The sequence below is a fragment of the Podarcis pityusensis genome (assembly GCF_964106645.2).
Source record: "Podarcis pityusensis genome assembly, chromosome: 3".
Lineage (NCBI taxonomy): Eukaryota > Metazoa > Chordata > Lepidosauria > Squamata > Lacertidae > Podarcis > Podarcis pityusensis.
The window spans coordinates 50,084,833-50,110,432 of NC_138026.1; the positions used below are offsets into that span (position 1 = coordinate 50,084,833).

General features: G+C 43.2%; 1 protein-coding gene across 2 annotated transcripts in view; it reads right to left on the bottom strand.

The window, feature by feature from the left end:
- The window catches only part of SCML4 (Scm polycomb group protein like 4), a 76,439-nt gene that overhangs the window by 14,475 nt on the left and 36,364 nt on the right, over window positions 1-25,600 (bottom strand). For both annotated transcript variants that reach the window (XM_080999810.1, XM_080999811.1), the window contains 3 exons: window positions 17,091-17,220; window positions 12,736-12,936; window positions 8,245-8,436 (listed from right to left, as the gene is read on the bottom strand). In XM_080999810.1, the coding sequence (XP_080855936.1) occupies window positions 8,245-8,436; window positions 12,736-12,936; window positions 17,091-17,220 (523 nt within the window). The remainder of the gene's footprint in view (window positions 1-8,244; window positions 8,437-12,735; window positions 12,937-17,090; window positions 17,221-25,600) is intronic.

Below are 25,600 nucleotides of genomic sequence, written 5' to 3' on the forward strand. Positions count from 1 at the left end.
CGGGTGTGTCGGGCTCGGCCCACCCGACACCAGGCATCAGATGACCAATCCAAGAGCCCCAGGTCCCGGGGCCCAACGCACCAAGGCAACTCGACGGAGCTCACGGACTTCCAGGTATACCAGTTGCCCCACCCCAACGTAGAGAAAATTTATGTAGAGGTACAGATAGAGGGGGCCCCATGCCGCATGGAGCTTGACACGGGTTCAACTCTATCCATAATCTCGACAAGGACCTTAAGGAAACTGTGTCCCACTGGGGGTCCCAAACTCAGGCCGGCCCCATTCACCCTCCGGGACTTCCAGAAACGTAAGGTCCCCACAATGGGGGTGGGGACCTTCAGGGTGCAATACCGAGGGCGGACGCGGCAACTGGACTTGCTTGTGGTCAAGGGCCCCTACATTAGCTTACTGGGATTGGCATGGTTTGGACCACTGGGGCTAGCTGTCACCGGGGTGAACCACACTAGCTTACAAGTGGACGTGGACGCCATATGCAAGGAATTTCCAGGGGTTTTCGATGGGAAATTGGGACAGTATACGGGCCCCCCCATTGCGCTACAGCTTGACCCCGCAGTACGACCGGTCAGGCTCAAGGCCCGCCGGGTCCCGTTCGCCTTGAAACCCCGTATAGACGAGGAATTGGACCGACTCGTAGAGCAAGGAGTGCTGGAGCCGGTGCCTAATGCTCCCTGGGAAACCCCAATCGTCACACCCGTCAAGCCTAATGGTTCGGTCCGCATCTGCGCAGACTACAAATGTACCATAAACAAGGCCCTCACGGCCCACGCATACCCAGTGCCAGTGGTCAGCCATGTCCTTGCCACCCTGGCTGGGTCGAAAATTTTTGGCAAGCTGGACTTGGCCCAAGCATATCAACAGCTGCCAGTAGATGAGGCCACAGCAGAGGCACAGACGATTGTGACGCACAGAGGAGCGTTCAGGGTAAAGCGGCTGCAATTCGGTGTCAGCGTGGCACCAGGCATATTCCAGAATATAATGGACTCTCTCCTTAAAGGGATTCCTGGCGTCACCCCCTTCTTCGATGATGTGTTGATTGCCGGCCCCACACCAGAGGAGTTTGAGGACCGCCTCCGCACCGTTCTGCACCGTTTCCAGACGGCGGGTCTCAAGGTGAAGCGGGAAAAATGTCTACTAGGAGTGCCTCAGGTGGACTTTCTGGGATTTATGGTGGACGCAGAAGGGGTCCACCCGACTGGGGACAAGGTACGGGCCATTTGTGATGCCCCAGCGCCCAAGAGCAAGACTGAACTTCAGGCCTTCTTGGGGCTATTGAACTTTTACCATTCCTTCCTTCCCCACAAGGCGGCGGTAGCGGAGCCCCTACACAGACTCCTGGACAAGCGGGCCCCTTGGGTGTGGGGCCAGCGCCAGGAGGCCGCATTCCAGGCAGTCAAGGACTTGCTTGTCTCAAACTCGGTCTTGGCACACTTCGACGAGAGGCTGCCGGTGGTGCTAGCATGCGACGCCTCACCCTATGGCATTGGAGCTGTCCTGGGGCACCAACTCCCGGATGGAAGAGAGGTACCGGTGGCGTACTTTTCCCAGACACTCAACACAACCGAGCGGAACTACTCGCAAATCGACAAGGAGGGTCTGGCAATCGTAAAGGGAGTAAAAAAATTCCATGATTTCTTGTACGGGCGGCCCTTCACCGTGGTGACTGACCACAAGCCGTTGCTTGGCTTGTTTGCCCCCGAAAAGCAGACCCCCCAAGTGCTGTCTCCTCGCGTCCTCAGGTGGTCAATTTTCCTTGCCAGCTACCAGTATGCACTGATTCACCGACCTGGGAAGGCGATGGGCCATGCGGACGCCCTCAGCAGGCTACCACTACCGGAAACAGGCCCTGACCCAGCACCTGCACAAGAGGTTATGAGCCTGGAGCTGCTTCCCGACCGCCCCATTCAGGCACAAGAAGTTGCACACCATTCCAAGAAAGATAGGGTCATCTCCCGGGTCCTGGACTGGGTGTGGAGGGGATGGCCCAGCAGCAGCCCCGGGCCAGAATTCGCCGGCTACACAACCCGCAAACATGAACTGTCGGCCCACAAGGGGTGCCTGTTATGGGGAAGCAGAGTCGTTGTTCCCCAGCCCCTCTGCAAAAGGGTCCTCACAGCCCTACACGAGACACATCCAGGGGTAGTAAGAATGAAGGCCCTTGCCAGGAGTTATGTGTGGTGGCCGGGGATCGATGGAGAGATAGAGGCCTGGGTCAAACACTGCCAGGCCTGCCAAGAATCCCGCCCAGATCCCCCAAGGGCCCCAGTCCAGTCCTGGGAGTCCGCCCGAGCACCATGGTCACGCCTGCATGTGGATTTCGCTGGCCCCTTTCAGGGGAAAACATTCTTCATAGTGGTGGACTCCTACACCAAATGGCTGGAAGTCGCACTGGTACCGTCCACTTCCACGTCCGCAGCCATCCGGGTACTACGCAGGCTGTTTGCAACCCACGGGCTCCCTGACACTCTCGTCTCAGACAACGGGACTGCATTTACGTCAGGAGAATTCCAAACCTTCACAGCGCCGAACGCCATCCGCCACATCCGTTCGGCGCCGTTCCACCCTGCCACCAATGGCCAAGCAGAACGCATGGTGCGGACCACCAAGGACACCCTTCGCCGCATGACGCAAGGGGACTGGGAGTACCGCCTTGCCACATTCCTTCTAGCACAGCACAGCACCCCCAGCTCAACGACTGGCCGGAGCCCCGCTGAACTACTAATGGGTCGGCGCCTTGCAATCAGATTGGACCGCCTTCACCCCGATAGAGCTCAGGATGAGATAGTGGTGGGGGAAGGCAGGAACCCCCGGACCTTCGAGGCCCAGGACCCAGTGTACGCAAAGAATTTTGGGGCAGGCCCAGCATGGGTACCCGCCACAATCACCAGGGTCACTGGCCCCGTGTCGTACGAGGTGCTAACGGATGGGGGGCAATGCTGGCGCCGCCACTGCGACCAGATACGGCGACGATTCCCGGGAGAAAACCAGGAGGAGGACAGGTCAGAGGAGTCCCAAGGGAACAGCGGGGCAGTGAGGCCCATAGAGCAGGAGGGGCCAGCAGGAGAGGCAGAATCAGTAAATACAGAGAGGACCCGTGAGGCCGAAAGGACACCGGAACCAGAACCACGACTGAGCGAGCCGGTTGCACCAGACCAAACAGCTGCATCACAGCCAGCATCCTTGGAACACGAGCCAGAACCCGGAGCCCGGACCAGGGAACACCCCAGGCCACAACGCACACGTAGGCCGCCGGCATACCTTGAGGACTATGAATGCGACCTCCCGGGCAGGACTGGAACTTAGAGGGGAGGGGTGTTATGTACTGAGTTGAATAGGATCCAAACTGTAGCAGTCTGATTGGTCCTAGAACAATAGGATCCAAAAGGCAGCAGTCTGATTGGTCCTAGAACAATAGGATTCAGAATGCAGCAGTCTGATTGGTCCTAGAACAATGCAGCAGTATGATTGGTTGGCAGGAACCACCCAATCCTGCTCCAGATAGAAGTGAATCCACAACCTGATTGGCTTACAGTAGAATTCCAGAATTAGCCAATCATGTGCAGCCCATTGTGTAAATAATGTATATAAAGCAGATACTGTGAGGGGACATTTATTCATTCCTCCTCACCACTATGAGCTGAATAAAGAGCATGAAATCACTTTGCGACTATATATGCATGTGGTTTGTTTGTTTTTTTAAATTGAGACCATGATTTTAAGAACAAGTCTGGTGTTTCTCTGTGTGTTCTCTATTGGCTAGTTTCCATTCAAGTTTGTGTCCATGTGCTCCTTCCCTCACATTATTTCCCTTCTGTTGCATAACATGAGAGAGTGATTCTGGGTTTTGTTAAGCCCTTGTTTCCTATTACATCTGAACTGGAAAACTGTGGTTTAATCAGTGCTTACTCTCCACAATCTGATCCTAGTTTCATATTCTGGTTTGTAAAAAAGAGTTTCTATGCTTGTACATAATGGGGAATTGTGGTTTAATAAATCCTGATAGAAGCTGGGCTGAAAGTGGACACATAAGAAGAGGAGGGGAACAAGAATGGAACACAACAACACAAGGTTTGTTCTCAGCCTAACTTATAATTGTTTATTAAATTCAGATAGTTAGTGTCTGAACTGGTCCTTAAACCCACATTGGCATAGGTCAATGTTGCAATCCACAGGACTCATAACAAGAAGCTGTTAGCAGCTCAATCAAATGCTAACACAGTATTTGTGACAGTATTACAAGATTTAATTAGTTTTGTTAACAACACATAGCAGTACACAAATATTAGAGATGGAAAAGTAAGCCTTAGAGGCTGAAGGAGATTTAATATGAAAAATATTTTGTGAAAATTGTGAGGAAGCCAGTATTTCGCCTAATATGATGAGTCCAATAAGTGGAAAGGGATACTACAGTCTCATGTATAGATCATCATTGTGGATGTCAAAAGAATATAAGAGGGAGTGATGAGCAAATTGGGAGACATTAATTCCATTTAACAGAGTTCTCTGCCATCTAGAATAAGGGCCCTTGTTCTTGTCCTGCCTTCTCCTCACTTTCTATCATCATTCTTTTACCAGTTCCCTAGCTGGCATTTTTAAATAACAACCACTAGCCATTTCTGAACCTGGGAGTTGAGAAGGACATAAGTATAAATATCTTTACACTCTATAATATCTACACGCACTCCAATTTTTGGTGCATAGATTATGCACATTGAGTATACACACAATTTGTTTTGTGCCTGCAGCACCCATGTGGGCATCAGGAGTGGGGCAAGTATGCAAGGCAGGAGATACCAGGTGAGGAAAACCTGCCAAGACTCAGTTTTCACCACACACATTTGATCAGCTATGTGCAGAGGCAATACAGATGTTAGACTCTCACCTCACAAACTGGATGTCCAGATCTTTAATGTAGGATTTCTCTACCACCATACACCAGGGCAAATGTTCCACAACTTATATTTTCATTTTTAAATACAGTATTTTGCACTATTTTTTGCAGGATTTCCTGATTTATGCTGTCTCAGCTATATTTCTCATGAATATTCCTCAGGTCCACATTTGCCTCTCTTTCTCTTCCCATTGCTCATAATATTTCATCCTGAAATCACCCCATGACCCCACCCCTCTACCTTTTAAAGTGCTATAATATTTTTCTTATAATGGGGTGGCCAGATGTGGCCCATCTATTATCAGCCCTATGGTCACACAGCCCTGCCCTTCGTTTGAGCTATGCCATTGGCTCATCTACCGGTTGGAAGAGATTAGAACAGCCTTAAAGCTGTATTCCAAAGACGGCCTCAATAAATAATATCTACTTTTATTTATTTCTTTTTTTTACATAATGTTGAGACTGATTTAACATCTGTGTCAGTTCTGAAGCCACCTTCAAATTCTTATTAGGGGATGCAATGTGTTGAAACAGATGGCCTTCCAACTCCCTGAAATCAACAAACTTCAACCCCAAACTCCTTGTTATTAACAGACTGGTGCATTAAAAAAAATGGATTGGAGCAATAGTTTTACAGGAAGATCTTTATTTTGACCTTTCACCAGATGCGTGGAGATAGATCCTGAGCCATTTTGTACATTCCACAGAAGCAGCAAGAGAGGAAGCTTGATTGACTTCCTCCTCCCAAGTATCCACTCCACACTTATGGGTTTCCTGGAAGAGGGCAAGATGAACGCCTCTCTCACAGGGACCCAGGTATGATGAACATCTCTGACACGGGCAAGTGCAATGAGGATTACTTCAAGGTGTGACCCCTGTGAACATTATTCATTTGTTTGCTTGAAACATTTGTTTTCTGTTGTTCATCATGAACGATTCATTGTGTATGTGTGTGTGCTTCCTATGTTATTATTATTAATCATTATCTCATAATTTATATACTGCCTTCCATTTCAAGAAGAAATACCAAGGTGGTTCACATACAAATAAAAGCCAACAGCAAAATAATGCAAACAAAACCAATTATAAAAAAAATAGCTACTTTTAATTAAAATGCACAGTAAAACAACTACATTAAAATGTCCACAATTAAAACATTAAAAAAACAAGTCGATTAAAACAGTATAACAGTTAAACAAAACTCAAAGCAGGAGATTCAAATCAAAAGATCAGGGGAATGCTTGTCTAAACAGGCACACTGCAGAACAGAAATTTGGAAGCATCAGGTGAACTGGAGACCATAGCAGTTGTTGAATTATGGGGGCCTCACCTGAGTGACAGTTCCCTTGGCTACTGTTTCAGGATGTTCCAGGGAATTGTGATAAAATTTGGGAAAGGGGATCATGGACTGGGGCTTTGAATTTCTTTAAGGGCCCTCCTACCTCCCCACCCCACATAATTTGAGCACTGATCCACACTTGCCTGTTGCTGCTTTGTAATGCTGCCACTCCTGCTCAGCATTAAAAGGAAGATCCCCACTTCCCCTTTCATGCTCAGATCTAGCCACCATCCTCATGCCCTGCCCCAATTTATGATAGCTTACACAGCAGTCTGTACCAGCCGGGTGATACTGACATTTCTTCTGCAAGCCATCCCTATCAGCAGTGTGAACTGCCCTAGATGTGCACACGTTAAAGCCCACCAGTGTGCCTGAGCTATGGGGATCAGTTACTTGCAATACTAAAAATAAGCATTATACCATAAGGATTATGGTTTGTGCTGCAAGCAAACCAACACATGGTCGGATATTAACAAGAAAAATACCCAGCCTGGTTGAAAATTTGCCAGGCAGCATCCCAGTGTTGTTCCACAGGTACACTAGACAGCTGTCATGAATAGAACGTAGTACAGTAAATAAATGTCAGTTTCTACTTTGTGCAAAGTAGATGTTTACAAATGGCATATTATGCTAATCTAATGTCCTCTTCACTGAATCACTGTCAAGCAGTGTCTGAATTGGGGGTGTAAAGGTGGCAGTGCCATAACCCTTTTGACTGCAGCTCAGCTGTCAAAAGGGATGAAAAATCCATGTATACAATCATCACATTCCATCTCATTTCAAACACCGAAGATAACATAATGACCTCTTCTCCACAAACCTTTTTAGATCAGGCAAATAGTTTTCTATTAAATTTTGTTGTGGTTGAGTGCATTGCACAGATCTCCCATTCCCCCTTTAAATCTGACCTTAATATTTTATTTATTGTTTAAGGGATAATGTTCGTGGCAGAAGAATATATGAGGCAATAAATGGCTTGTGCAGGTAATTAAATGCTGAACCAAAGCCGAGACTACTGATAACCATAAAAGCCATTTATTTTGACTATGTTCCAAAGCCATGTACTGCAGTTATTATACAGGGGAAGGCAAAATCAAGTCTGCCACAGGACTAAATAAGAGTAAGAATAACACAACACATTTATTGCTTTTGAGATATTGAACTCATGTTGCCTCCCTCCTCCCCTTCAGAAGATCACTTTGAAATCAGGCAGGAGACTCACATGTCTATTTTTTCTAAACATTATAAGGTTTTAATAAAGTCCTTGATAGTCTAAAAATAAAAACTTTAAATGGCATAAGCAAAATAACAAATGACATTACAAAGCTTAGCTCTCAAAACACTCCACCCTCCCAGCTTGTATCAGTTGGGCATAACTGTGACAGTGTGACTTGAAAGAACAGTCCTCCAAATTCATACAGCAAGAGACAAAAAGCATGTTTTCATCTTTGCAAAAGGAGGCTGGACTTACTGTCCAAGATTCAGGATACATCAAAGTGTCATGTGTGTACAGTTAAGTGGTATAATATCCACTTCTAATGCAAATATAATACCTGTCAGACTAATAAATCTGTGTGTCTCTCCAAGATCTCACAAAGGTAGAGGGAAACTAAACACTACAAGAGAAAAATTGGCCTCCGCGTGTTGTGTTTTCCCCATAACACTAATGTGGATTAGGAGGCAAGAATTTGCTGGAGATAGTAGGTGGATAGGAGATTTGAACCCTCCACACACTTGCTGTTTCTCTCCTGCAGATCTCTCTTTCTGTTTAAAACTGTTTCCCCTCAGCTGGGCCCTAAGATCAGAAGAGGTGTGGTTGGGAGGGAAAGCAGTATTTGCTGTGAAGAAAGAATAAGCAGGAATTTGTGAGGAAGAGCTAACGTGTGAGAAGGGTTAAGAACCTGCTGTCCCTGATTCTCCCTTGAAAATGGTAGTCCAACACACAGACATGGATTTCTTCAAATACATATTCAAAAGTCATAAAAAACCAACTGACCTGATTCCATCCGTCCATTTTCATATTCTTCAGGGTTTTCGGCAGTGTTGTATTGTGGGAAAGGTTGATTGCTGAAAAGATTGTCACACAATAAGCTACGGCAAAGCTTTTTGAGGAACCGCAAAACATAACCAATGCTGTTCACTACTGGCAGGCTCAAGAGGTGCTGTTTTCCATCAAAAGAAGCAGAAACTGGGGGAGAAATGAGGAGGAATTAGGAGATTCTCCAATATAAGCAGTAGTTTCTTTCATAAAACAGATGGTTCTCTTAACAGAGCACACATTCTCTTTTTTACAAGCCACACATCTTTTGAGCAAATGCTGATACTGTGACCTCTTTAGGCCATTCACTAAATAAATACAAGAAGGATGAAAGTACTACAGAGTATCATTGATTTTTGTTGCTTTAAATATTTCACAGAAAGGGAAGAGTCTGAATCTCTCTTCCAGAGTCACAATGTGGATTACCTTCAAATCCATACACAAACTTCTCTGTTACTTCATCTCTTTGTGCTAAGCTAAAAATCAAATCACCAGACTCTGATGAAAGCTGTACTCTGAATCCTAGATCGCAGGACCAATTCACTACTTTGGTGAAATTTCTACCCACCCTAACCCCAATCTATGGTGACATATACTTTACAAATGACAAAAGAGCATGTCACTTCTAATTGTCTTTTTAAATAATTTGTAGTGGCACCATTAACTGGAACCTTTGCAAAGAGGTAGCATACATATTTAGGCTGAGGTTTCAAGTTTGTTTCAGGTTTATTCAGTTTATGCATTGCTTCCCACTAAAGAAGTTCCTAAGTGATTTGCCACCAAAGTAAAAAACAAGCAAACAAAACAATTAAAATCACATAAATATTATTAAAACAGACTTAGCAATACTATGTTGTGTTATTTTAAGAAATAAATAGATAACTATATGGATCTGTAAAGTGGAAAATGTTGCAACGGACTGGAGAAAATAGCATGAAAAATGGTTGTGCCAAGTGATCCATGGTATACATTCAACAGATTGGCCCAAAGCCTGAATGGGGACCAACATTTTTTTTTAAAGTACCGTAGATAAAGCTTGCGCCAGAAGCCAGTGAAGGCTGGTCCACATGGGCAAATGGAGCTCTCTCCTCAGCCAGCCCCTCACCCCACATGCCTTTTTACTTACAAGCAGTCCAGGGGTGTGACATTGCCTGCCAGCTTCATCCTCCTAGGTTTTATTGTTGCCCTTGTAGCACTCAGCAGGGAAGATTATGGGGACCAAGCTATCGTTAGTTGGCTCTACCTGTCAGTGGCTCTGGTGCCACCTGCTGTTGGCCTCCTTGCCTTCTGCCCCAGCATTCCCACTGCCAGAAGAAACGTGTCCAGTGGGGAACGTGCACAATACTAGCTTGCCGGCAGCAGGGGGAGGGGGAGGAGAGGTTGGTGCAATTTGGGTGCGCTAGCAGAGCCAATCTGGCACTCCTGCCCATGCATCCCCATCATCTCAACCTCCCCGCCACATTGACTCTCCTGGTATGCATTGCAGCTTCCCACAGAGGTGGTTTTAGGGGAGCACATTCTATGCTGTAAAATGGAGTGTGAGAGGCGGGGGCACCCAGTTTTAGCATCACACAGGGCGCCACAGAGAGTCGGCCACAGCTTCCCCCCACTGTGCAAGCTGCTTTTGGCATGTGCCACGTAGTGATGTAGATCTATAGAAGTCCATCACGTCCATTTAGACCTGCTGGGCAGTTGTGCTGGAAGTTTACTAACATCTCTTCGGCTAGGATTTGCACTGGTAGCTTTTGAGCTTTGCCTTTTACTTCTAGCAGAGAACCAGCCAATGATCTCAACAAATATACTTATCTTTCAGCTTTAGTGCTTCAGTTTGAGTTTATTCAGAGGACCGAAGTCAAATGAATTACAGCCTGAGCCCATAAGGCTATCATCTCATTAATGTTAATAGGAATTTAATCATATCCATACAAGAAGAAATAATGGACTTTATTGGACACAACTGATTGGCATGCTTTCAGGAACAAGCTGAAATAATTTCTCAAACATGTGTAGCTTTTTGTTTCTTTCAACAAGGATGCAAACTGGGATCAGAGTGCCTCGGGGGGAAATGAAAGTAGAGACAGAATATAATTAAATGTTGCACAGCAGGATAAAGCTCAGGGTTGCACAGCATGGAGGAGGGTCCCAAGGATGCGGCAGCAATGGTGTGGTGATCACTGCCAAACATGTTTTATCTACATCCACTTTCAGGGAACTAAATAGTTCTTAACGTGTATTTGTTCTTCACCTTTTCCTTAGTAAATTCAGCTAAAAATGTTAATGCCTAATTTCCAAGTAACTATTACATAGCTTAAAAACGAAAACAAAGCAAAAATCTTGTAAACGTTTGAGTCAACTAACATAGAGGCTTAAACATTTCCATTATTTCTCTCTCTATCCTCCTCACAGAAACTATCAGCATTCTCCAGGAGGTCCAAGACAAGAGTCTTGTGGCACATTGAGGACTGGCAAGTTTATTACAGCACAAACTTTGATTGACTAGAGTCTATCCTCAGTTGGCAGATACATATGAGTATAGAGCAGGGCTGGGGCACCTGTGGCCCTCCAGTTATTATCAAACTCTAACGCCCATCCTCCCTGACCAATGGCCATACTGGCTGGGGTAGATGGAAGCAGGAGTCCAGCAAGATCTGGAGGACTGCAGTTTCCCCATCCCCGGTGACATCCTCATCAGATGGACGTTAAATACAAAAACATACAGTGTGCGACAATTACCTTGCAAGAACAATGATTCAGAACAGCAGTAATTGATGCTCATTTAGTTACTCTACTTAGTCATTCAAGCAATCACTTCACCTACTTGTCAAAGCAAGACACACATGGCTTGGAAAGGAGCCAGGAAGGAGCCTGAGCACATCCGTAACTTCTTGTGGAGGCCATGCCTCATAATATGAGGAAGTGACTGTGCCCTAAGGATACTTCCATATGGCAGTTGACTGCCGACTTGGTACTGCTCATGCACTCAAGCTTTGTGCAGCATCCACGCAACCTCATCCTCATAACAATTCCACCCTGTATTATTTTCTCATTTAATTTCGAATTACCATTTATGCAGAAAATCCAATACATAACTAAATAACCCATAGTAACAGTAAAAGTATATTATATTGGGTGGGTGGAATATCAGGTGGCATTTTGAAGAGGACTTCTTATGGTCACTATGAAAATGTTGCATGCATGAACAGCGCCGAGACAACAATAAATTGTTACGTGCAAGTAACCTTACCGGTGGATCAAAGTAACACCATTAGTTTGTAATTTACCACCCAGCATTCCATTTGCTTCTCTTCTTGCTTTTAATGCAACAGCTCCATTGAACATTAAAATATTGGAATGAAATTTGATACATCTGGGAAACAATTATGCATTTCAAGTTTAAATCTAGTGCCACCCCTTCAGCCATCACCAAATGCAAAGTGCAATGCCAAGCAGAATAATTCGATCAAATTAACCAAAACCAATGAAGTCTGGATGTTGATGCAGATTAAGGGGAGGATTTCAGCTCCCCCATCTCCTGAGCCAGCTGCCAGCTACATGCTGTGATCCAGCAGCAAGGCCCAAGGAAACTCCTCCCGCCTCGCTGCACGCTCCTTGGGTATAGGAACCTGACATGTGCACCAAGGCCCCATTGGCCAGTGTTCACCCCAATGCACCGGACAGGCCCAAACACCACTCTGTCTCTGATATTAGTTGGATTTTCCGCCAAAATCCACTCATCAACCTGGAACAAATGCCAATTAGCCATATTCAGACAACAACCAAAAGTGTGAAGCAGAAGAAAAAGATGTGACACAGGCCAATTAGTTTCTCCCCAAAAAATCCTTCTCAGTCCCCTCAATGAGAAGAGGGAAGAGTGCAGGGTGGAACTGGCTTAAATTGCTGGATCTCCACTTTTCCCCTACAGGGAAAATCACCCCATTTGGTTGCCCACGTTACCCCTGCAGCAGAGTCCATCTCTCCTCTTCTTGCAGGGGTGGAGGGTGTGGCAAATGCTTCCCCCCTCACAGACACAGGGAAGGAACAGAATTCCAAGGGAGCCATACAGTCCACTTTGAAGAATGCAACATAGAATGCTTGGTGCATGCTTAGAAAACTATTATATATTTCATGTTTGAAGACCAGCTCATGCTCAAAAAAGGTTGCGTGGAAGAGTGCAAAACAGATTGTAATCCATCATCTAAAGTGAATCCCTTTAATCACTCATTTTTATCAGCTGGAATTAGACAAAAGACTGCTTCTAAGTACAGAGACAAATGTAACATAACTAGAGTTGCCATATTTTGAAGAACGAAAAAGAGGACACATTTGCCAAATTCTACTTTTAACTCTGGATCGTTATAACGACTCTCATTTTACATACCAGTGAAAAAAGAGGATGTGCCCTGGAAAAAGAAGACATATGGCTACCCTAAACACAACATACATTCTCACCTGACACCATTTCACCTCCGTAGCCCTGCTTGACAAGTGAGAAGACGGTCTTTTGCTGGTGTGCACAGTCAATGCATGCCTGAACTGCCTGCTGTAGCACCATCGAAGGCCGCTCAGGTCCAAAGTGGTCTGGAAGTTGCAGCACTTTCTTTCGTTCAAGGTATGGCCCCACATTTGCTTGCTTGTTGACATAAATGCAGACTAAACAAAAGGAGAAAGATGTCACTGTAACAACAACAACAACAACAACAACAACAACAACAACGTGTGAAGACCCCCAAAACCACCCCCAAATGAAGACACAATAGACACAGATTTTAGTTTAAGGTTTTTGGCATTAAATTTTGGCTACAACTTTATTGATTACAGCATGTGAGTGGTTGCTTGGGTATTGGTTCCAGACTACCTGAACCTGCACGGTGGCAGGAACAGGACTGACACTGGGCGCCACCAGATATCAGTAAGGGAAAGCATCCTGGGAGAGTGAGAACTCCTTCGATCTTACAGCTCACCCCAGATGCTCCCAGGGGCTCTGGCATGGCCTTAGCCCCTTGACAGGGTTCAGACAAAAGCAAGGCAAGCCCCTGGATTTCTTTAAGCCCCTGGATTCCCTAGCAGCAGCAATTGAGGGGCAGGCACAGCCAACCAAAACATTGAACCAAATGCCTAACCACCAACCTTACAAAGTTGTGACGATTTGCTACACAGTATGCAAAAACCAAGTGGCACCAACCAATCAGCCAAATGGCAAAATTCCTACCGGGCCCCTGCTCCAAAACAGATGACCCCTAGACAGGGATAGCAAGGCCATAAGAACAACCCTACATATAGGGAGAGGAGGGCGGGTGATCCACTGCACGTTGCAAGAAAGTGAAACTCTCCAGCGATGTGCAGCAGCTTAAGTAGCCCCTCAGCAGCCAATACCCAACCCAACTGACCAAATTTCTGCCCCAGCAACAGAGGGGCAACCAATGGAGTGTTGTGGCCATCCAAATGGTCCTGCCCCACAACAGGGAGGCAGTTTCTGATGATCTCACCACAACACGTGCCCTCCATGATGGAGGACCTGACTAATAATAATTTTATTATTTGTGCCCTGTCCATCTGACTGGGTTGCCCTAGCCACTCTGGGTGGCTTCCACTAGTTGTCCCAGGAAAAAAAACCTATAAGAAAATGAAACATATTTTTGGTCTGGCAGCACTGATTTGAGCAAAGGCAAACAGCTTTTGAATTGCCATTTTATCTGCTTCTAATAATAGGACAAGATAGTGGTTTGGAACCAGGGCTAGCTCGGGTTTGAGACGCCCCCTTCTTGTGGGGGCTCCCATTGCACTTACCTTCTGGTAGTAATATTTTATATCTCTGGTAGGTGATTGCTAGCTGCCCAGCACTTTACCCACAGTACTATTGACATAGTGTTGTTCTGAGACACTGTAGGGAATTAAAATAGCAGGTGGGTCACAGAACCAGCTTTATGGGAGAGGGGAGAGGCTGGTTTAGAGGTTGGTCCTTCTTGGGCATGGGACCCCCCTCCAGCTGCGTAAGATGCTAGGTGCTGACTATAAAGACCATGAGGCACCCTATGTACACCTGTGGTGCTTCACTCCCAGGTTTGTATTTTAGACAGAAGTTTTATGTATTAAAAGGTACACATTTAGAACAATCAGTACAGAATGCATTACAAGTAATTGTGACATTTGTTCAACCTTTTTTTGAAAACAAAAAAACAAACAAATGTTTTTAAGAGTTTTAATCTTCCTGCAACACTGAACTTTAATCCACAGGAGTGAATGCCAAGTGTTCATTTACAGGAGAAAATAAAGTGGCAAAGAAACCATTGAAGGGGAGGGCTAAGCATATTTCCTGCTGAACTCCAGGGACCCCCCAACTATTGAGAATTAAGCCTAACAGTATTTGTGTAACCCTATCCTGGATAATTTCAGTGATAATTTCAGTATATTTAATGTTTGCTCCCAATGTCTGTGCAGAAGTTGTTTCAAGGCTAATTTTAAAGTTTACATTCTCAAGAAAGAAGAGTTTGCACAGTTCTGCATGGCAGATTTCTCTGAAATCCATAAATCCACTTTTTAAAAAATCTCTTATCTGAGAGTGAAGGAAACAGAAATTGACCTAAGCTGTGTTCTGAGAAGAGATAGCAAACCGTAAGGAATTAATTAACAGGCTGAAGGTTCAGTGTGCACTATATTTCATCATGATATCCGCTGTTCACTGGACATATAATTCAGACTGCAGTGCTAAACCCTCTTTCCTGGGAATAAGCCCCTCTGAACCCGTTACTAAGTAGGCATAGGACTGTGTTGTAAGGCAAGCATTTGAAATGGGGAGAAATTAATGCAGTGGTCTACAGATAAGAATATGGTTAGAGAATACTGCCATTTGCACAATACAAAACTGAATTTATTGATGAAAGGCCGTTTACTAATAAAAGAAGTTTATTTGGTGTTTTTTTAACTTACTTGAAAAGTCATATTTCATGTTCTGGTAGTGGTACACCTCATTCCTAGTATATGAGAAATCTTCTTGTAAGAAAGCACAAAAGCTTTCTCCTATAAAGTGCTTTAAGGATATAGGCAATATTCAATGATGTTCTCCAGCTTGCACACAGTTAACCTTCAGTTTCCCTCCCCCCAGCTCCCCTCCCTATGTGACCTCAATATCTTCTCTGGAGGATGCCCTGCACCAATGTTTTGGGGCATGCAGGGAGCAGAACGGAAAGCCCAACGGCGTAAGTGCAAACCTCAAACTATATTGCATCTCATCCTACGGGTCTGTACTTTTAAGAGGTTTAATTTGTGGTGTGTTGCAATTATATTATTTTATTGTCGCTTGTGATTTATTGAATTAGGTATGTAAGCCACCTTGAGAGGACATTGTTGAATAAAGCAGCCCAAAAACCTTTTAGTTAGTTAATTAGTTAATTAAGAGGCCACTAAAATGAACTACTCAGGAAAAAGAAAACCAATCTTTGATACTTATGCTGAAATCTATCAACATATATTTTATCTCTTTTCCTTGTACTTAAATGTTCAATAGAGGACAATGTTGAGGCTAAAAGGACAACCCAGCTTTTACATATTGTTGCACGGATTAATAACATGGTTTATAAGACGATTAGGCCTCTGTAGCATGAGAATCCCTGTTAACATTTTACATACCGGAACCTTCCTGTTTTAAGGGGTAGCAGAGGTTCCAGTCTTTCTGGCATGCGTGCTTATTTTATAGGATTGTGTGAGTCAGCCTAAAGTAAGACACATTGTTATTGCTGGCTGCAAGCGTGCTAGAGTTGTCATCTTTCAGAACATATAGCATTACCCTGTGACAGAAATCAGATAGGTGACAAAAGAAATTATAACAGAGCGAAGGACGTGGATGATGGCTGAGCAGTGTTGGGGATAATATACAGTTAGTATCACACCATAATGAAAATCTAGTGCTTGAAGTGTTAACAGCCACTCAGGCTGAACAATAAAAAGACTCAAAGCAATCTATTCTGGGTAAATAGGACTATAATGGCAATAATAGTTAGCATTACATAGCACTTCAAGCCATCAAAAGGCCATACAAACAAACAGGAGAAACCATTACAAGCACGAACGAAGGACATGAACTGCATTACGGAGATCTGATGACAGATTTATTAATACAAAACAGCACAGATTTTTGCTTCCTACCGATGAGTGACACAGTGTTTCTTAAGGCAGAGCTGGGGTGTGCTTTGTTTATGTGTGTGCAGTTGATTTTCTATCACGTACAGACATGGTAGCCGGAAACAAAATTGAGAATATAAAGAGAATGAAGAAGAAATCTGGATAGATCTCCAGCAAACAACTGATAACTTGTCTTTGGAGTTCAAATATTTGCTTTACTTAAACAAGAATCACTGATGAACAGTACAGCTCAAAACATGTATAGGATAGTGGGTTTTTAAAGTTCAATAAAATAGTTTTGATGGAGGGGGGGTTGTATCCTTATCATACCTAAACTGAGTATTTTGCATGCACTTTATCCTAATATGTACATTTTTAGAATCAATTTTCCCCAATCGAATGCATCTTTGTATGTTATTTTCACCAAAATGCATATTTTTGTGCACGTTTTCCCCTAATACCACACATTATGGTACATTATTTTGATTGAAGCACTGCAGCACAGAATTTGCAGAGGTGCAAATTGAGAACACAGCCACCTTTTAGTTCACATATTATATTGGAAAGTGAAGTGAATTGAATCCCCCTCTATTCCCTGAGATCTGGTTGAAGAGCAGGTTAGAAATCCTTTAAATAAATCCATAAATGAATACTCCTTTTCTGATGGACTGTTTCGTTTCACATACCTGTGAGGGCTTGTGGGGCCGCTGAGTTGGGGATTGTAGCTGCATCCTGAGGGATTGAGCTAATATCAGGTTCCGGGGTGCTTCTTGGTGGGGAAATCGCTAAAGGAGTCATTAGAACACGAGATTTCAGCTGGAAGACAGAACCAATTTGGGTAATGAAAACACATGCAGAATCTGTTTTATTATACTACATATTGGAGCTCTTTAAACTCCCACACTACAGCAAATTACCACAGTATCACATTCATTCTTAGACACATTAATGCTTTCAAGGAATACAGGGAATGGAACTAAAATGTTAACGCAAGTGAAGTTGCAAAAAACAAAATATTATGCAATTCAAGGCATAGTTATTTACATCTTAGGAAAGGACTATCAAAGTATTGCTTATTTTTTAAAAAATAACTTTTTCAATGCAGATGTAAAAAAAAATTCAATGCAGATGTAAAAATTTCTTACATAAAGTGCAATGCTGGAATGTTAGACCACAGAGACTACTTGAAAATTGCTGGTGGTTGTAGCAGACCACTTAATTATTTTTCTGCCCGCATTAGCAATTGTATTGCACTGTGAAAGATGCTGTATTATTTTTAATTGTATTTTTTGCTTCTTTTGCTTCTTATATTGTATTTATTGTATTACAATTTGCATTCTATAGATTTTGAAGTTTGCTACAATAAAATCCAATATAAGAAATAAAAATACTGTTAAAAATCAATGTGAATATTTAATGCAGACATGCCATGGACCATCTGAATGAAACTTGCAGACCACGTGGTTTATGGACCAGAGCTTGGGAACCCTTGACATAAAGTTGTCATTTACAATTTGGCCCTTAACTGCACACGTGTAACTCTCTTGCAGTTGTTGGTTTGTTTGTTACCCACCCTTTGTTTGTTACCCACCCACCTTGAGTGGGTTACAACATTAAAACACAATATTTAAAACCGTTTACTGATTTAATCACAAAAATATACACCTCAAGTGTGAAAGCCATTTTTTATTTTGCTTTAATAAAAATGTATCCATATTTGCACCATATTAGCCCCATGCCGAAGGGAACCCTTAGGTAATGCAGTCATTGCACAACAAGCAGAGATTTAGACCCCCATCCAGTGTTTGGCATGTGTGTGTTTTAAAAATCTGACAAATCAGATTTGTCAGACAGAAGGGCATAAGGCTTCGTTAGTGTGAACTGATTATCCTTCCCTAGACACTTAAATCATGAATTATTTTTCTAAATTGTTGCATTTTGGACTGGCCCTTGTACTGCCAGACTTACATGAAAAAGATAAATATTCCATTCTGCAAAAGAAAGGCATCCTGTTCGGCTTGTCCCTTAATGACATGGATTTTATGTGTAAGCTTCTCCGCAATGGTGATGTCCCAGAATTTGGGACCACAGTAGGTCTAATTTACAATGGCTGCTTGCTTAAGCAGAGGACACTTTCTCTTGCGCCAGGAGACAGCTCCTGATTTTTGCTAATTCCCCACTCCAGCTTTACCCGCATGCTACAGCCAACAGCATTTCCAGGGATCCCCACAGGAAAATACAACAGAAAGGAAGACATGGGAAATTCTGTTTTATGAGCCCTCCTTGTTCTTAGGAATCAACGTATAATCCTACCTGTTATGTTTAGAGACATAGACGAGCCAGAGTATCTGTAACTATAATAGGATCATGCCAGCATTGATAGTAAAAGCGAATGCTTGTGTTATCAAATGTCATTATTGCCTAGTTCCCATGAGATGTTTGATCTCCCAACTATGCTGTGGGTTCATACCTACATCACAATGTTGATGTAGCATTCTGCACCATTTCTGAGAACGAACCTTACATTCCGGCTAGTAATTGGTTTCCCTCCATTTATTGCAAATGACAAAATAAAAGATGCTGTAGAACAAATGCACGCACAAATGTAGGTTTGCTGGGAAATTTCAGATCCATTAGGTTTTAAACGAAATGTTTGCTATTCAGCAGCTATCTCATGCATCGCTCAGGGTGTGAAAAGAAGGGGAGTCCCTACATTGTACTGAAAGCAGAGAACAACAAATAATAAAATCAACTCAGAATATCTGAAAGGGCTCGGGGTGTGTGTGTGTGTGTGTGTGTGTGTTTTCAAGAATGCAAATACAAAGCATTGGGTCTGCTACAGATCAGAATCAAACCCCAAAAAAGAAAGGTTAGGAGAGCTGCAAAAGAACCATAGAAGCAACTACCTACTTACCGCATCCAATTATATTTTTTATCATTTATTAAATTTGTTAGTCAGTTTATTTTGCCCAAGGCAAATCAAAGCGACTTCCAGCAAACAAAACAAAACCGTCCATAAATACATTAAAACCAAGGGTGCAGGACATTGAAAACATCCTGCCCACTTCTAAAAGGCCACAGGCTTGGTTATAGAGGAAAGTTTTGCCTGGTGCCTAAATATATGTAATGATGACACCAGGCAAGAGTATTCCACAAATGGGGAGTCCCCACAGAAAAGGCCCGTTCTTGTGTTTTTGCCCTCTAGACCTCTCACAAAGAAGGGCCTCAGATGATGGTTGCAAGTCTGGATTGGTTCATATGGCAAACTTTTAGGGTTTTAGGGAACCAATGAGCCATGGGGTGATCTACATACATAAAAATTATCCCAGACTATGACATTTCCCCTACAATTCCAGCCTTAGCTCAAACAGTGAATCTGTAGCAGGCACAAAGGGATATTCCCTTCCCTTTCTTTCTCTTTAAGAAACAGAACAGTGGAGAGGAGCTCCAGGGAGAGGAGAGGAGAAACAGAACAGTGATCTAGTTTGGACAGGGACTGGCAGTGTAGATAGGTCCACTGCTTCTTTGCCCTAATAGTATGTCTCCGACTGTGTCATTTCTAATCTAAGAAGGACCAATCCATCCTTTAAGAGTGGTCTTATAAACTAGACACCTTGAGCGCACTTCTAAGCACAAAGCCAGGGCTACTGTCAAACACTTATGCAGAAAGCTAAATACTGTATTTCATCTTATTTCCCCCATCACTTTCCTGTCACTGCCTGACAACAAAATTTATGCCCCTATTTATTACCCATTAAAAAGTAATATGACAACAGATAATATGAAAAGGTACATTTTAAAAGTCAGTTGACTGAAATCTACATTTTCAAAAGCATTTCTCCTGCCCTTTCAAATGCCATTCCTGGCACAGCATGTAAAGACCGCAATGAATTTATTGGAATAGAAATATTCCACTTAGCTGAAACTTGTGTGCTTAAAGTGGGTACAGGTATAGACATATCATACTGAAATGAAAGTTCCTGTAAATATATTTCACCACACCTTCACAGGGGCCAACAGCAATACTGGGGCGAGAGGGGGGGAGAGAGATGCATATGTATTTAAATATCTCTCATCTTTACCATAAGAGCTACAAGATAGTTTTGTAATCAATAGATAAGGAGAACATGAAATGTGTTTAGCAAAGGGCACTTTGACTCACTTGGGGGTTGTAGTCCAAAACATCTAAGGTTGGGAGAGACTGGTCTAGTGTTTGACAGATGTTTAGGCTAAAAAATGGACCATCTGCTAACTAGAAAGCAGAGTGAATGGCAACAGTTAAAAGTAGAAATGGAGGGCGATAACAGGGCTGGCATATGTCTGGAATTTCCAGGACATAGCCAGGATTCATCCGTCAAAACTGGCATCCAGGCGGAATTTTTAGCAATCGGTTAAAATGTCGGGGAAAACCTGGGTGTATGGCAGCCAATATCAGAAGTGTTGATTTTTTGGGCAAATTCCCCCCAAAATAGCTGAAAAACTTCATTTTGTGTGTGTCCTGATTTTTACTTTTTGAAATATGGCAACCCTACGCTAACCTCCTATGGTGCATGCACATAGCATTCCTTTTGATTCACTAAATCAATACAGCAGAAAGTGGAATGAGTTTTGTTTTTGTATTTATTATTGATTTATTGATTGCTTTCTATACAATTCTCTAGGGTGATGTACAATTTTAAAAAGGAGGAAATAGTTTAAATACTGTTTAAAATGCCACAAGCAAAACCCAGATACATTTAAAACTACAACTATACAAAATAGACACACATGGGGCAAGGAGCCATTTATCTAGCTGGAAAAGCCCATTGGAACCAAAATGTCTCCAGTTCCTTCCAGAAAGTGCAGGTAGTGGGCACCTGTCATGTATCAACAGGAACACTAAAAGTCTGCAGAGTAGGCATCTGAAATCTTTGGAACTTTGGAACTCTAGACTGTTATATATTGCATGAGTTTGGAGTATTAATGTATTTGGATGACTTTGTATGATTTTATTGTTTAAACTTATGCCAATAAAGGCTAATAACAATAACAACTTGCAGGAGAAACTCTCCTGCAAACTGCAGCAACCTACTAGGTGCATAAGGGATGAAGTGGTCTCTCAAGTAACCTGATCCTGAGTGGTACAGGGCCTTATATGTTATACTACCACCTTGAACTTGGTCTGGTAGCAGAATGGCAGCCAGGGCAAATCCTGACAGTAGGGTGTTGCATACTGACGGGAGTCTGCCACCTTGAGCAACTGGTCCGCCACATTCTGCACTGCCAAATGAACCCCCAAGTTAGCCCCACATAGAACACTTGTTCTTACCACAAATGATAGTACTTCCTTCAAACTACGTAACTTCAACTCTTTAGGCTAGGGAGAACTATAAAGTCTCCATGTTGAAGTTACTATTATCTGTAATCTCATCCCCAGACAAATACTTTGTAAAGAATGAGGTGATTGTTCAGTCAACAAAAATTGTTTTATAAATTCATTAGCATTTTGGTGTACATTTCTCTTAATATGCACATTTTTTTATGTAAATTTGACTAAATATAATGCAGTTTGTGTTATTTTCACTATGTATTTTCATGTACACTTTCTCTCATTCCTTGTGCTCCACCTTGGCCACTGAGATCTTCTCATGGGGCACTTTTGGTGGTCCTCCATACCTCTGAGATTTGTTTGGCTTTTATGAGAAACTAAGTCATCAGGGGGGCAGGTCCTGCCCTGTGGAACTCCTTGCCAACAGAAGTTCAGTGGGAGTCATTCTTGCTTTCTTCTCAATGTCTTTTCAAAACTGCATTGTTCGGACTGGCCTGTGGAAATCTTCTACCAGCCAATTTTTATTTATATGTTATTGATTGTTTTTACTGGTGTTACTGTAAGGTTGTGTTTTTGAGTTGAACCCAGATTTTTTATACCTTATATGAAAGTGTGATGTATAAATATTTAAGTGAATAAAATAAAAACAAGATATGCATGTTAATACACATTTTTTGGTTGGAGCACCGCCTTGTGAAATTCTGGTGGATAGCTATGTTTTGGTTCATTTATTGTTTCAGAAAGTGCAAATAGGGGAGGTTTGCCTTTAAATGCAATCTGAATGGAATTGCTACCTCACCCTTCCACAGCACAGATCCAGTGTAAGGGCTCTGCCTTCTGCCTAAGGCTTCTGTATCTCTTGAGCTCAGGAATGATTTGAGAAACCTGTGCATCTCTGCTTTCTGCGTAATAAAAATATATTTCTGTAATAAAGACATGAGTATACAAAGCTGTGGAAAAACCTATCCGGTGTAAAGAGACTTTTCAAGAAGACAATCAAAAGCAATGGAGGAGAAAATTGCATGTTACAAGTTCTAATTTGGATCTGACGAAGACTTCACGGAACACAATAAATCAGTAAGTGAAATGATCCCTTTGTCTGAGAAAATGGAGATCACCGGATATAAGTAATGTCCTTTTGCATGCTCCCTCCTACCTCTCAAATACTTTTTTTTAAAAATCAAGCAGGAATAACTAAACAACTATTTTCACTCTGTTATGTTTTCTCCCTCCATCAATGGACATAAAGAAGAACCTATAAGGATCCCTTTGGACATGAAAATGTACCTGTAGGCCACTTGAGAACTTATGCTGCTGCAACTTGTTACATGGGATTTCAGGCTCATTGTCATTTTAAGCAAGACTTTAGTCACCCCTTTGGGGATTGGCCCAGTGACAGAACCCTGCCACCTCACACCATGCCCATACAAAATAGATGGTTCTTGAGATCTGGGAGCCCTCAAGTCATTAGCACCAATAGTCTCTGCAGCTACATGGGACACGGGTGGTGATGTGGTCTAAACCACCAAGCCTCTTGGGCTTGCTGATCACAAGGTTGGCAATTTGAATCCGAACAACGGGGTGAGCTCCCATTGCTCTGTCCCAGCTTCTGCCAACCTAGCGGTTCAAAAGCTTATCAAAGCAAGTAGATAAATAGCTACTTAATCCTCCAGGGGTGATTTACCTTTACCTGCAGCCACACAGTTCTTAACACTGTCCCAACTTTCTGTTGCAGCAAGGTGGAAAGGCCTTTAAGCAAAATTCAACCAGCCGGCAGGTGGCTGCAGGTGGGAGGAGACAATGGGAACCTTTACTGCCATGAAGTTTAAGTTATTACAGGACCCAAACTTCATTGTCTCAGCTGCTCTCTTACATGTCCTTTATTACTCTGGTTTGTTCCAACCAATATCCTAACACTTCATGTCTCAGCTGTTCTCAGTCACTCACAGAGTCTGCCAAGCTACTTTGTCACTGCCACAATGGAAGTGACAGCTACCCATAAAAAGCAATAGAGAAATCCAAGATTCTAGCACAGCTGTGATTGGATAGAAGTGTCTGCTCCTGTCAAACAGATAGGAGTTTCTCTTGGTGTTCAGCCTGGAAGCTCCCTCTCCAGACAGAGATGAGGTGCTCCAAAATGTTCTTACCTTTATGCTCCCAACCTCAAAGGTCCTGGTCCTTATCAGCCAATGTTTGGGTAGTATTATCCTTACTTCTTTTTAAATTTGAAAAAAAAAATAAGGATATCCCATGATATCCTTAAGGAATCCCTTAGTCATGTAGAACCCACACTTATTTTGGGGTGGCTCCATACAGCCCCAAAGCACAGAGGCACTTTACTGCAACTCTAGATGGAAAGTTATTATGCTAGAATCCGAAGAATCATTCCATGAAACACAGCTACTAAGCAAAACGATAGGAGCTTATGTGGGAGTATCAAAATGTTCCAAGTTCAATCCTAACATCTTCAGGTAAGACTGGGAGAGACTCTAGCCTGAAACCCTTTAGATCTGCTGCCATTGGTGCAGACAATACCAAGCTTGATGGATCAATGGTCAGACTCAGTATGATTTGCTATGTTCCTAGAAACAAGGCTTCATAAATATGATGGATATTTTATGCCAGGGATGGGCAACCTGTAGCTCTCCAGATGTTGTTGGACTCCAACTCCCACCATCACCTTGACCAAAAGCCACACTGGCTGTGGCTGATGGGAGTTGAAGTGCAACAACATTAGAGTGAGTGGGGGACTTGAGACAGGCATTGTGGCCCTATGATAAGGATCACAGGTATAATACATATAAGCACTGTGAACTGAATCACACAGATCTGGTGGTCGTTGTTGTTGTTGTTGTTTAGTCGTTTAGTCATGTCCGACTCTTCGTGACCCCATGGACCAGAGCACGCCAGGCACCCCTGTCTTCCACAGCCTCCCGCAGTTTGGTCAAACTCATGCTGGTAGCTTCGAGAACACTGTCCAACCATCTCGTCCTCTGTCGTCCCCTTCTCCTTGGGCCCTCCATCTTTCCCAACATCAGGGTCTTTTCCGGGGAGTCTTCTCGTCTCATGAGGTGGCCAAAGTATTGGAGCCTCAGCTTCACAATCTGTCCTTCCAGTGAGCACTCAGGGCTGACTTCCTTAAGAGTGGATAGGTTTGATCTTCTTGCAGTCCATGGGACTCTCAAGAGTCTCCTCCAGCACCATAATTCAAAAGCATCAACTTTCTTTATGGTCTTTCTTTCTGGTGGTCATAGCACATGTTAATGACCTCCAATTTGTCTGGCGCACTTATCCTGCCATTTGAAACGGCTTATCCTGTTTTTGTTTTCTTTAATGCTGATAGGATTTAACTTTTGATATGTTTATATGGTGAAGAGAATGACAGCACAAAAGACTACGCACAATACCCAAGGCACTTGCTCCAGTCAAGTGAAAGAGGCAATGTGGTGAGGGCAAGAAAATGACACATAGCAGAAGCCGTCAAAGCCAATGCATTCCTTCAGCCTCAGCTAAGAGAAAGGTTTAGGCAAGAGGGGAGGGGAGAGAGAAAAGCCATGAAGCTAAACAAAGGCAGACATTTACAGCGGTTATCTATTAAGCTAAACAGAGGCAAACGTTTATAGTTGTCGGCTGAAAGAATCTTGATAAAAATCTTGTAACAAGGCTGGTGCCAAAATGAGTAAGTGTGGGTGCCTAATATACTGTGGCTTCTAAATAAATTTTAGCTAGTAGTAAGCAGCAGGTATAACATCAGAGGGAAGATATTGCAACAGCCGCTGCTTTCTGTACTGCAGAGGGAAGGAAATTTATTTTTTAAACTTTTTTCTTTTTTGTATGCTGAGACTCCTATTGCTCCATTTCTATTCCATCTGCATGGGCTGCCTATTT